We start from the raw sequence: 11590 nt of genomic DNA, 5'->3' as shown, positions 1-11590 counted from the left end.
TGCTGGGATCATATAGCTAGCAAAGCGAGTACCTCACAGAAACAGTAATTCATGGTTATATAATTTAAATGCATATAATTTCATACTTATATCCTTATCAAGGATATTGCTCCCCTTTGCTCCACTGTTATAATTACCAGCTTACAGCCCTGTCTAAGCTGGGGCCCTGACCCAGCTCAGGCTCCTTCAGCCAGATTCCCACCCTGCAGTTGCATGAGGCTTCTTACTGGCATCACCTTCCAGCCTCTTAACTTGCAGGCTGCTCTAATGAGGGCCAGTATCACCTGCTGGGCTTACTCAGCGTCTCCCCGAGTGACCTTAAAGTAGCAGGCCCCATCAGTACCTGTCACAGTGTCCAAAAGACCTCCTGGTACAACGCATCAGTAAACCCAGTGTAACAAGCCAGTACTCTCAGGCAGAGAGGTGCTACTTTCCTGAACAGCCCCTTTGCAATTAGAAAAAAGTTTCTAGCAATAAGTTTAATGTGCAGCCAAGGTTATATTTGCATATCAGTGTAAATTGTGTGGGCTCCATACCTGTCTCTTTGTTTGCTTAGCCTGTGTGGATCACTTTGCAGTGTAAACTAAAGTCTGAATGATTTCAGAGCTTCTCCCAAGTCAAACGCTGGAGCAAGACACAAACACTTACACATCAGGCTGGCAACTTGGCTTGTGGTGCAAAGTAACTGGGCAAGTCTCTTAGCCCTGACAGCTCTTTCACTCTTCTCTGCTAGCACAGGGCTAAAATGCTGTTTTTCCAGGACAATACATGATTCACTGCTTGTGGAGGAACCCCTGCATGTCATAGACTGGTCTTAATGTAGCTCCCCCAAAAGGCTCCTGGTACTGGGGGGCTCCCAGTAATATGGTCAGAGCACTGCAGTAGCTCAGCAGCTCTCAGCTGTGGTACCATTCCTTGAGGGTGTGACCAGATGCCCTAAGGGAGAAAGTCTTGGCATTTGGGAATGGATGTAATAATGAAGACCAGCCTCTGCTTCCCTGCTCAGGCATCCATTAACAATTCCTTGTGCTGATATGGCACTTTTCCTGCACAAATCACAAGATGCAGGAAACAGGAGGAAACCATCACTGCACCTGTTTTGCAGATGAGAAGTCACCGAGTTATAGAGAAGTGAGGCTGGAAGGGACCTCCAGTGGACACCTAGGCTGCTTGTATAGGTCATAGGGGGTTACTTTGGTTTCATTCTCCTACATTGAAGTGGTGGGTTTTTAAAAACACCACTTTTTTCAATGTTGAAAATATATATTCAAGAGGTCCCAGGTAGAGGGCTATGCCTCCAGCTACTGAGAAAGGCAACACCCTTGCAGTCCATACTAATCTGACCATGGGGTAAAATTCCTACCTGAACCCAAACATGGCGATCAGTCTGACCTTTAGTGTAGGGGCATGACCTCTAGCCAGGAACCTCTAGCTTTGCTCCTAGTGGGAGAATCAGCACACCCCAGTTGAAGTCCTCAGCCTTAGCTGTACCTAACACCCAAAGCCACTGGGGAGGCTTAAAAACACCCTGACACGTATAGGAGAAAAAAGGGAGCTGGGGTTAGGAACAAGCAGCAAAGCCCGGAAGCAATGGAAATAAATGCCCATGGTAGAAAATAGGCATAGCTATGCCTAGATCATCCCTGATGGGTAACTGTCCACCCCCTACCTCAACACATCTAGTGATGGAGAGTCCACAGCTTCCCTAGGCGGTCTATTCCACTGCCTCACTATCCTCACAGGGAAGAGTATTTCTGGCTATCCAAGCAAAATTTACTTTGCCGTAGCTTTAAGCAATTGATCCACATCCTTCTCTGCAGCAAGAGTAAAGGCACTTTCCTTTTTCTTCATGGCAACCCTTCAAATAGTTAAAGTCTGCTATCATGTCCCTTCTTCAGCACCTTTTCAGCAAACTAAGCAGAAGAGTGGGGAAAAGTGACTTGCCTCCTGGCAAGAGGCAGTGAGGTCTCTTGGCTGGCAGCCCAGGTCTCTGCCTCAGGCCAGCGGCTGCCAACCTTTTTCATCCCTACACTCCCTGCTTCAGGCTCTCACAGAACTGAACAGGGCACTTCACCTCAACATGGTCCCCAGCACTCTCCCCAAACCCACATGTGCCCCAAACCTGTGAACAGGCCCACAACCTACACAGCACTGGTCACTGGCCAGGCAGACTGGAAAGGCACATGAGCTGGCTCCACGCGCAGCACTTCCACAACAGCAGCAGCAGCAGAGCCTTGTTCACAAAGTGGCACCAGGGATAACAAGCGCTGCCCCCCAGGGATACTGATGAGCAGGCCTCTAGCACTGCGGTGAAGGAATCCTGCTGCTTCCCATTCAGGAAACACATCTCACTTGGGCAGCGCGGGGTGGCAGAGCTGTTGTGGCAGGTTGCTGCATTCCCCTGCCCTGTGTCTCCAGCTGTGCCCACCTGAGCCACTGCCACAGCCCACTGGTAGGGCATGTGCACCAGGGAAGGCCATTTGCCCCCAACACACATGTACCGGGAGCCGCAGGAGAGGTGGTACGTGTAGGCCTGGCTTTGGCTTCACTCAACAATTCCACTGAGCCCAGTACGGGCACCAGGCATGCCTCTCCCCCAAACCAAGCCCAACAAATAGAGGGTCCAATGAAAGCCCTGTGCTCTTACCCCAGTATCTGAAACTTGCAGCTGGGATGTCTCAGCCACTCGCACAGCAGCCGCACGCCGCCATCCCCCAGACCAGTGTTGCCACCCAGGTTCAGCTCTGTCAGGCTGGGGTTGGTCTTGAGAGCAGCGGTGAGATCCCCACAGCAGCCATCTGTGAGACAGCAACTGTGCAACCTGCAGGAGAGGAGAGAGATCAGGGCATGAGTGGGGTACTTACGTATAGCTCTCACCACCATCCATCTGCCTGACCGATCAGCATGCACGATGGGACATAAGTCCTGCCTCCTGCCCTGCCCCAGGATCTACCCCTTGGCCAAGGAGAAACCAGCACTTCCTGCTCAGCCCCAATGTCCGTGCTGCACCTGTGGCCAGTCAGCACTGAAAAGGGTCCAGCCCTAACCCTCTGCTCCCTGTCAAAGAGGAATGAGGGGCTTCCTCCCTAAACCCCACTCCCAGCCCTTCCCAATGGCTAACCACAAGGCAGTACATGCAGGAGGTCACCTCATCAGTGCTGCTCATTCAGCTCCATATGAATCAGGTGGCTTCATCCCTGCCCAGCCCCAGAACGGTGCGGGCCAGTGAGAGCTGCCCCTGGAGCAGGAGGAGTCCCCTCCCCAGCACCGATCTGCTCCTCCATGCCCCAGCACCAGGTCTACTGCTCCCTGCACACCCCAGCCCGTCTGCTACTGGCTCTGAGCATCAGGTCTGGGGAGAGGAGGTGACTGCCAGGCCCAGTAGAGGTAGGAGCAGACCTGCCTTTCCACTGGGACCAGGGGTCAAAGGTGAAGAGAGAGAGGGGGACGGTCCCAGGGCTATGGGTGGCCCCGGTGTTGAGGGAGAGAAGGGACCCTGAAAGGACCTTGGCTGCCTGAGCCTGTTGGCAGGACCTGCGCCAGAGTCCGGCAGCTGCTGTTCCTGGAGACTGTTACTGCTGGGTCCTCACGGACCACCTGGGAGCCTGGCTGCTGCCTCCTGACACTGCATTCGGTCCTGCCTGCTAACATGAGACAAGGTGCAGGGCACACGCAACCTTCACAGCCACAGGGAACAGCACGGCGTCCCTTCTTTCCAAGCTACGAGCCCTTTCCCCAGAGGGAGTCGTAGCCTGCAGTGAAGGAATTTCTACCTTTAACATACACAGAAATTCAGGCCTTAAATCCCCACTCCCTCCTCTGAAACCAAGCAGGGGGTCTAAGAACATTTCAGTGAGAAAAACCACAAATTAAACCATTCAGGGAAGGCCAAAACAGGGGGCGCCATGAATGTGTTTCTTCCCAGAGCACATGGTTGTGACAGGGCAATGATACAAGTGGCAGGAGTGAGAAAAGCGGAGAAGAGTGATCTGGGCATTAAGGAGCCAGATACAGCTGCCAAGCCCAGAACAGGAACAATGCATCCACCTTCCACGGAGACAAAGCATCAAAAGGGGAGAGGGAGAAAAGGGGAAATGGTGTCAGGCCCCAGAGCAAGCAGGGCTCCTGGACATGGTGGGCAGTAAAGCCCTGAGAAGGCACCCTGTTGTCCTGCTCTCAGGCCCTGCTACAAAGCCGCTGGGGTGGATCTGAATGGAGACTTTTACCCCTGCCTCCTGCAGCTCCCTGCCAAGTCCTGCCTCCTGGCACAGCTCATATCTCACTGATTCGTGAAGGGAGCAGGGGGGCTGTGGTCATCTACAACGTGGCTGCTACCTACTGCCATTTGCCTTCCTGGAGAATGAGGTATCTCCTAACAGGAAATGCCAGAGCCTGCACACATGTCCATAACGTTGTGCCCTGAGCCTGAACACCTCTGCCTGGCCTCCCTCAACACCACAGTGTCCAGAGAGTTGTGTCATGGTCTCACTACAAGCTTCCTGGAAGAAACAGCTGAGGGCATCCCTGTAGGCTGTAGACCTGGTCAGTGACTGACGGACTGCACCGAGTCTGGTCTAGGACAACCCTGAATTAGGAATATGTGCTTAAACTGGCATACAGTCAAGAATCAATAAGCTTGCTTTTGAATCGCAAGCAATAGCCTGAGCAGTAGAGTAAGAATCTGCTTCTCAAGCCATTAATATTAGACTTGGCCAAGAATGAAGAACTGCTTTTTGGAAAAGTGTGTAACAGCAGCTCACCGTAACAACTTCCGTTTTGTCTTTTTGGCACAGCTGTGCTGTACGTAGTCAGCTACAAACTTTGTTGGCCCGTTGAAACCTTAGCTGTTTTCAAGGGACTCGTGCTAAATCGCAGGTATGTGGCTAAAGCAGGCCTGTTCCAAAAGGAACCTCTGCAGATGTTACAGCAGGTTAGTCAGCAAAGTAAAAGAAACAGAGCGTGGCAAGTGGCATGCCCAGATGATGAAGGAAAGGGATAAGAATCCCTCTTTCCAGATCAGTACTTTTCACAAGGACACAAGTGAGTTGGCACTCTTCCAGTCCTCAGGCAAACAGGTTCAGTGCAAAATCTCAGTGAAAAAAAATGGGGTAACACAGATCTGAATCTTTATATGAATGAGCAACATGTAAATATTGGCCACATCTACATGAGGCACTGACTGGACAGCAGCCCACGACTACTGCACAGTAGTGTCACATAGCAAGAAGTGTGATGCAATGCTATTGTGCAGTAGTCACAAGCTATTGTGCAGTCAGTGTCATGAAAAAAACATTCAGCAGCGCGACTGTTGGGAACAACTTCCTGGTGCAAGTCAAATGCTACATGACTGTACAGTACCCAGAGTTACTGCACACTCTCCAAAAACTCCCCGGATTGCCTGCACGCTGCTGTATTCCCTCCCAGCAGGTGTCAGGGTGACTGAAGTCCCCCATGAGAACCTGTGATCAGGAAACATCTGCTAGTTGTCTGAAGAAAGGCTGCAGACACAGGTATGGAAGGCAGGGCCAGGGGGCAGCCTGCAGCTTCCCCACCCCACCCTATGGACTCTCCGGTGCTCCTCTGTGCCATGTGTCCCCTCCCCACCCAAACGAGCCATCCTGGCTGAATCCACAGCTACGCCTCCCCCAGCTCTGGGGTTGCTACTCCAATCAATAAGGAGGTTTCCCCTCCACCCAGGCTGATGTGGGAAAAAAAAACCCTGTTTTGGATTAGAGTAAAGATGTCAAACACAAGATAAAAATGACCTGGCTGCACCACTACACAGATGCTTGCAGTTTGCAGCTGGGACATTTCTGGTCCTCACACAGCAGCTTCAATCCAGGTTCATTGCCCAGCCCCCCGTCTGTCACTGGAACTAACCTGCTCCTTCCCCTCCTCTGCACCAGGGAGGGGCACTGGGCTCCACCCCAGGTGCTTGGGGTGGGCCTGGCTTTACCAAACAAGGTGTTATCTCAGCCAAGGCAGGAGGGTGCAAAGGGCTGGAGGAGCACTGAGCTCCTCCCTGCTGCTTCATGCACCAGCCAGTCCCTGGCTCCCTCCCACTCCAGGCCTGTTACACAGAGGCCCTGGTGGGTGCCTAAAGGAGCCAACACACTCCTTACCGCAGTGTCTGTAACTTGCAGCTGGGATTGGTCAGCCCCTCGCACAGCAGCTGCACGCCGCCATCCCCTAGATCTTTATTACCACTCAGGTCCAACTGCATCAGGCTGGGGCTGGTGCTGAGAGCAGCAGCAAGAAGCCTACAGCAGGCATCCGTGAGACTGCAACACCGCAACCTGAAGGAGAGAAGCACAGAGGAGGAAGGTCAGGGCATGAACAGGGACATTCTGACACGTGGCCACACCCACCAGCCCCCTCTCTGGCCAATCAGCATGGACAATGGGACAGAAGTCCCCAAGATGCAACCCTTCAGCAAGGAGAAACTAGTGCATCCTGCTCAGCCTCCATGTCTGTGCTGTATCAGCACTCTCCGAAGGACCTGGCTGCAACCCTCTGCTCCCCGTGAAACAGGAATGAGGAACAGAACAAGCACTTCCTTCCTAAGCCTCACCCTTGAGCCTTCCCACCGGCTAGCTAACCACAAGGCAGCACATGCAGGAGACGGCCCCATCAGTGCTGCCCATTCAGCTCCATACAAATCCTGTGGGTTCGTTCCTGCCCAGCCACAGAACTGTGTGAGCCAGTCAGAGCCACCCTTGGGGCAGGAGGCTGCAGGAGAAGCCCCCTCCCTAGCACCGGGCAGGCTCCAGGCAGGAGCTGGGGAGATCTGCTCCTCTGTGCCCCAGCACCAGCTCTGCTGCTCCCTGCAGACCTCAGGCCTGTTCTGGCTCTGCCTCAAAAGAGCCCATCTGCTACTTGTTGTAAGCAGCTGGATTAGGGAGAAGAGGCAGCTTCCAGGCCAAGCAGAGCTACTTCAATGATACAAGCTGCAGGAGCGACAAACAGAGGAGAGTGATCAGGGCATTAAGGGACCAGTCACAGCTGCCAAGGCCAGAAAAGACAGCACTACCACCTTCCACTGAGACAAAGTACCAAGAGTGGAGAGGGGGAGAGGGGAAAAGGGTGTCAGACCCCATGGCAAGCAGGTCCCCTGGACACAGTAGACAGTAATGGCCTGAGAAGGCACCCTGTTGCCATGCTCTCAGGCCTTGCTACAATCCCTCTGTTGTGGATCTGAATAGAGAATTTTACTCCTGCTTCCTGCAGCTCCCTTCTGATTCCTGCCTCCTGGCACAACTGGCACTGCACCGAGTAGTTAAGAGAGCAGAAGAACGATTGTTGGGAAGAGGTGGGATCCATATGAAGAAGAGAGGGAAGAACTTCTTTGCAGGCAGGCTCGCTAACCTAGCAAAGAGAGCATTAAATTAGGTTCACCGGGGAATGGAGATGAAAGCCCTGAGGTAAGTGGGGAAGTGGGATACCTGGAGGAAAAGCAAGCAGGAGGGGGCAACAGGGGAGGTGCTCTCATACTTCCTGAGAAATCAGGGTTGGCTGATGGGTCATGGCATGAGCCCCCTGCTTGGACCCCCATCTGTCTGCCCAGGTGAACAGTTTCCGCCACCGGCAGTCACGTGCTGGGAGGTGGGGCAGTCCTGGGAGAGAGGCAGACAGCTCCGTGTGCCCTGTCCTGCTCCTGTGCCAGTCTGGTATAAAAAAGGTTGGGAACCACTGTAGTAGTGGATGGCAACTTGGCCAGCAGTGACCATGCAAAGATTGAGTTCAGGATCCTGAGGAAGGGAAGGATGGAGTAAGGACCCTGGATTTCAGAAAAGCAGACTTTGACTCCCTCTGGGAACTCATGGGCAGGATCCCCTGGAAGCCAGTCGGAGGGGAAGGGGAACCCAGAATTGAACAACATGTCATCCCAGTCCAGGCAGGTGGGTGCAGGCCATGAACCAGTGATGTGGGGGCTGGAGAGACACTGAGCTCTGTAATCCTCCCTGCTCCTTCAAAGAGCAGCCATTGTGCACCAGCCTCTCACTGACTCCTGGCCCTCCAGTAGGTTACACAAAGACCCTAGTGAGTGCCTAGAGGACACTGTGAGCTCCTTACCGCAGTGTCTGCAACTTGCAGCAGGGATGTCTCAGGCCGCACAACAGGAGCTGCATGCTGCCAGCCCCCAGACCAGTGACAAAACTCAGGTCCAGCTCTGTCAGGTTGGGGCTGGTGCTGAGGGCAGTGGCAAGATCACCGCAGCAGGCATCTGTGAGATCACAACCCCACAACCTGCAGAGAGAAAGAAGCACAGAGAAGAAAGATCAGGGCATGAATAGGGCCTTTCTAACAGGCAGCCCCAGCCAGCCATCCCCTTCCCAGCCAGGCAGCATGGCCAGTGGGGACAAAAATCTCTCCTTCTGCCCTGCCCCAAGGTCCACCCCTCAGCCAAGGAGAAACCAGTGCTTCCTGATCAGCCCCAATGTCTGTATTGCACCTGTGGCCAATTAGCATTGAAAATGGCCTGGCTGCTACCCTCTGCTCCTGGCCAATGAAGAATGAGGAGCAGGGCAACTAAACCGCACACTTGAACCTTCCCACTGGCCATCAAAAACGCAGCATGGAAGCAGCAGATTGCAGAGCCATGGTTTTGAAAACTCATGGCTATCAGGAGAGGTCCTGGATGATTGGAAAAGGGCAAACGTAGTGCCCATATTTAAGAAAGGTAAAAAGGAGGATCTAGGGAACTACAGACCAGTCAGCCTCACCTCAGTCCCTGGAAAAATCATGGAGCAGATCCTCAAGGACTCTATTTCTAAGCACTTGGAGGAGAAGAACGTGATCAGGAACAGCCAGCAGGGATTCACCAAGGACAAGTCATGCCTGACCAACCTGATTGCCTTCTATGGTGAGGTGACTGGCTTTGTGGATGTGGGGACACCAGTGGATGTGGTCTACCTTGATTTTAGCAAGACTTTTGATACAGTCTCCCACAACATTCTCACAGGCAAGCTAAGGAAGTCTGGGACGGATGAATGGACTGTACAGTGGACAGACAACTGGATGAAGCATCGGGCTCAGACAGCCCAGTCAATGCCCAATCTATAGCTCAATGTCTAGTTGGCAGCTAGTATCAAGCGTAGTGCTCAAGGGGTCAGTCCTGGGGCCAGTTTTGTTCAATGTCTTCATCAACAACTTGGAAGATGGCATAGAGCGCGCCCTCAGCAAGTTTGCAGAATACACCAAGCTTGGGGTGGGAAGGGGGGATAGTAGATATGCTGGAGGGTAGGGCTAGGATTCAGAGTGACCTAGAGAAATTACATGATGGGGCTAAAAGAAATCTCATGAGGTTCAACAAGGACAAGTGCAAAACCCTACACTTAGGACAGAGCACACCAGTACAGGCTGGGTACTGACTGGGTGGGCAGCAGCTCTGCAGAAAAGTATCTGAGGGTTACAGTGGACAATAAGCTGAATATGAGCCAACAGTGTGCCCTTGTTGCCGAGAAAGCTAATGGCATACTGGGCTGCATTGGTAGGAGTGTTGCCAGCAGGTAAAAGGAAGTTGTTTCTTTGCCTCTATCAAGCATTGGTGAGGCCACATCTGGAGTAGCATGTTCAGTTTTGGACCCCCACTACTGAGATGATATGGACAAATTGGAGAGAGGCCAGCGGAGGGCAAGAAAAATGGTGAGGAGCCTGGGGCACATGACTTCTGATGAGACGCTGAGAGAACTGAGCTTATTTAGTTTGGAGAAGAGATGACTTAGAGTGGATTTAATAGCAGCCTACAGCTACCTGAAAGGATGTTTGAAAGAGGATGGACTGTTTTCGGCGGTAGAAGATAACAGAATAAGGAGCAACGGTCTCAGCTTGAACCTATATTTCCCTTGCTGCAATATTAGGAAAAATATTCTCCTAGGAGGGTATTAATATACTGGAACAGGTTACCCAGATAGATTATGGAATCTGCATCCTTGGAGGTTTTCAAGACCCAGTTAAACAAAGCTACCTGCATGCAGCGTGCTGGCTGTAGATTCCTGAGGGGAGAGGGGTCAGACAGCCTTTATAGCTCCCTTTGCTCAGCTAGCTATGGTGGGCTTGGCCCTTTACTTTCCTCCAGTACAGGAGGCTAATTTTGAATGTTTCAGGCTAAAAGAAGCACCCTGAAATACCATGGTGGGGCTAAGTACCCCCAAGGTTGATAAAGATGTTGAACAACACACGGCCAAGAACACTGGGGCAGCACTGGCCACCTCCCACCAAGACGATGTTGCACTCAATGTTCAAGAAGGATAGAATTTGTTTTATGAATCAAAAAAAGATGCAGAACTAATTCTAATGATAAATGTGTGTCTGATATAGGCATTGGGTTAGTTTGTCCACTCTGACAAAGTTCATTCATGTGGCTCTGCTGGCATGCAGAGACCAAAATGCTATTTTTCCAGGACAAACAAGGATTCCCTGTCTATACAGGAATCGCTGGATGTCACAGACCTGGTTTTAATGCAGCTGTCTCAAAAGACTCCTGATACTGGGGTCTTGTAGGAAGCTTTGTGAGAATATGGGCAGAACATTGCAGTGCCACAGCAATTCCCAGCTGTGGTAATGCTCTTTGAGGGAGTGACCAATTGTCTTAAGGAAGAACAGCCTAGCATTCGGGAAGGAGAGTAATGATGAAGACAAGTGCCTCTGCCTCTGTGCTCAGGCATTCATTAATAGTTCATGCACTTTTCTGCGGAGATCACAAGTTACAGGAGAAGGGAGGAAACCATCATTGCACCTACACTACACATGATGAGAAAGAAGAAGGGGTGAGTGACTTGCCTCTGCAAAGATCTCCTGACTGGCAGCCCAGATCTCTGTGCCCCAGGCCAGTGACTCTCAACTGATTTCATCCCTATGCTCCCTGCTTCAGGCTCCCACAGAACTGAACAGGACACTTCACACCAACATGGTTTCCACATGTCACCCCAAACCTCTAAACCTGCCCAATACTGGTCACTGACTGGGCAGGCTGCACAGACACAGGAGCTGACTCTGCACACAGCACCTCCACAGCAGCAGCAGCAGAGCTGTTCACACAGGGGCACCAAGGCTGAGTGCTGCCTCTCAGGGGTGCTGATGAGCAGACCTGTAGCACTATAATGAGGCTATCCTGCTGCTTCCTATTCAGGAAATACATCTCAGTCACAGCAGCGTGGGATGCCAGGAGTGTTCTGGTAGGTTGCTGCATTCCCCTGCCTTGTGTCTCCTGCTGTGCCCACCTGAGCCACTGCTACATCCCACTGGTAGGGCCCGTGCACCAGCTGCACCTTCCCTGCCTCCCTGCACCTGGGAATTCCATTTGCCCCCAGCACAGATGGACTTGGAGATGCAGGGATAGGTGCTGGGGGTGGGCCTGGCTTTGGCTGAACTAAAAAATTCCCCCAAACAAGCACATCATATAGAGGTGCTGGTGCAAGCCATGCACCCCTTACCGCAGTGTCTGCAACTTGCAGCTGGGATGTCTCAGTCCCTCGCACAGCAGCTGCATGCCGCCAGCCCCCAGACCATTGTTACCAGTCAAGTCCAGCTCCGCCAGGTTGAGACTGGTGCTGAGAGTATCTGCGAGATCCCCACCGCAGGCATCTGT

The 11590-nt window shown here is 52.4% G+C and overlaps 1 protein-coding gene across 1 annotated transcript in view; it reads right to left on the bottom strand.

The window, feature by feature from the left end:
* LOC102372525 (NACHT, LRR and PYD domains-containing protein 12-like) overlaps nucleotides 1-11590 on the bottom strand; it is a 35436-nt gene that overhangs the window by 7901 nt on the left and 15945 nt on the right. Inside the window, exons 4-7 of the mRNA XM_025194776.1 lie at nucleotides 11436-11552; nucleotides 8074-8247; nucleotides 6123-6296; nucleotides 2648-2821 (exon numbers count right to left, since the gene is read on the bottom strand). Of these exons, the coding sequence (XP_025050561.1) occupies nucleotides 2648-2821; nucleotides 6123-6296; nucleotides 8074-8247; nucleotides 11436-11552 (639 nt within the window). The remainder of the gene's footprint in view (nucleotides 1-2647; nucleotides 2822-6122; nucleotides 6297-8073; nucleotides 8248-11435; nucleotides 11553-11590) is intronic.

This window comes from Alligator sinensis, unplaced genomic scaffold, assembly GCF_000455745.1.
Source record: "Alligator sinensis unplaced genomic scaffold, ASM45574v1 scaffold1787_1, whole genome shotgun sequence".
NCBI classification, from domain to species: domain Eukaryota; kingdom Metazoa; phylum Chordata; order Crocodylia; family Alligatoridae; genus Alligator; species Alligator sinensis.
Note: the sequence above shows the minus strand (reverse complement) of the source record. Positions and strands in the feature narration are given on the sequence as shown.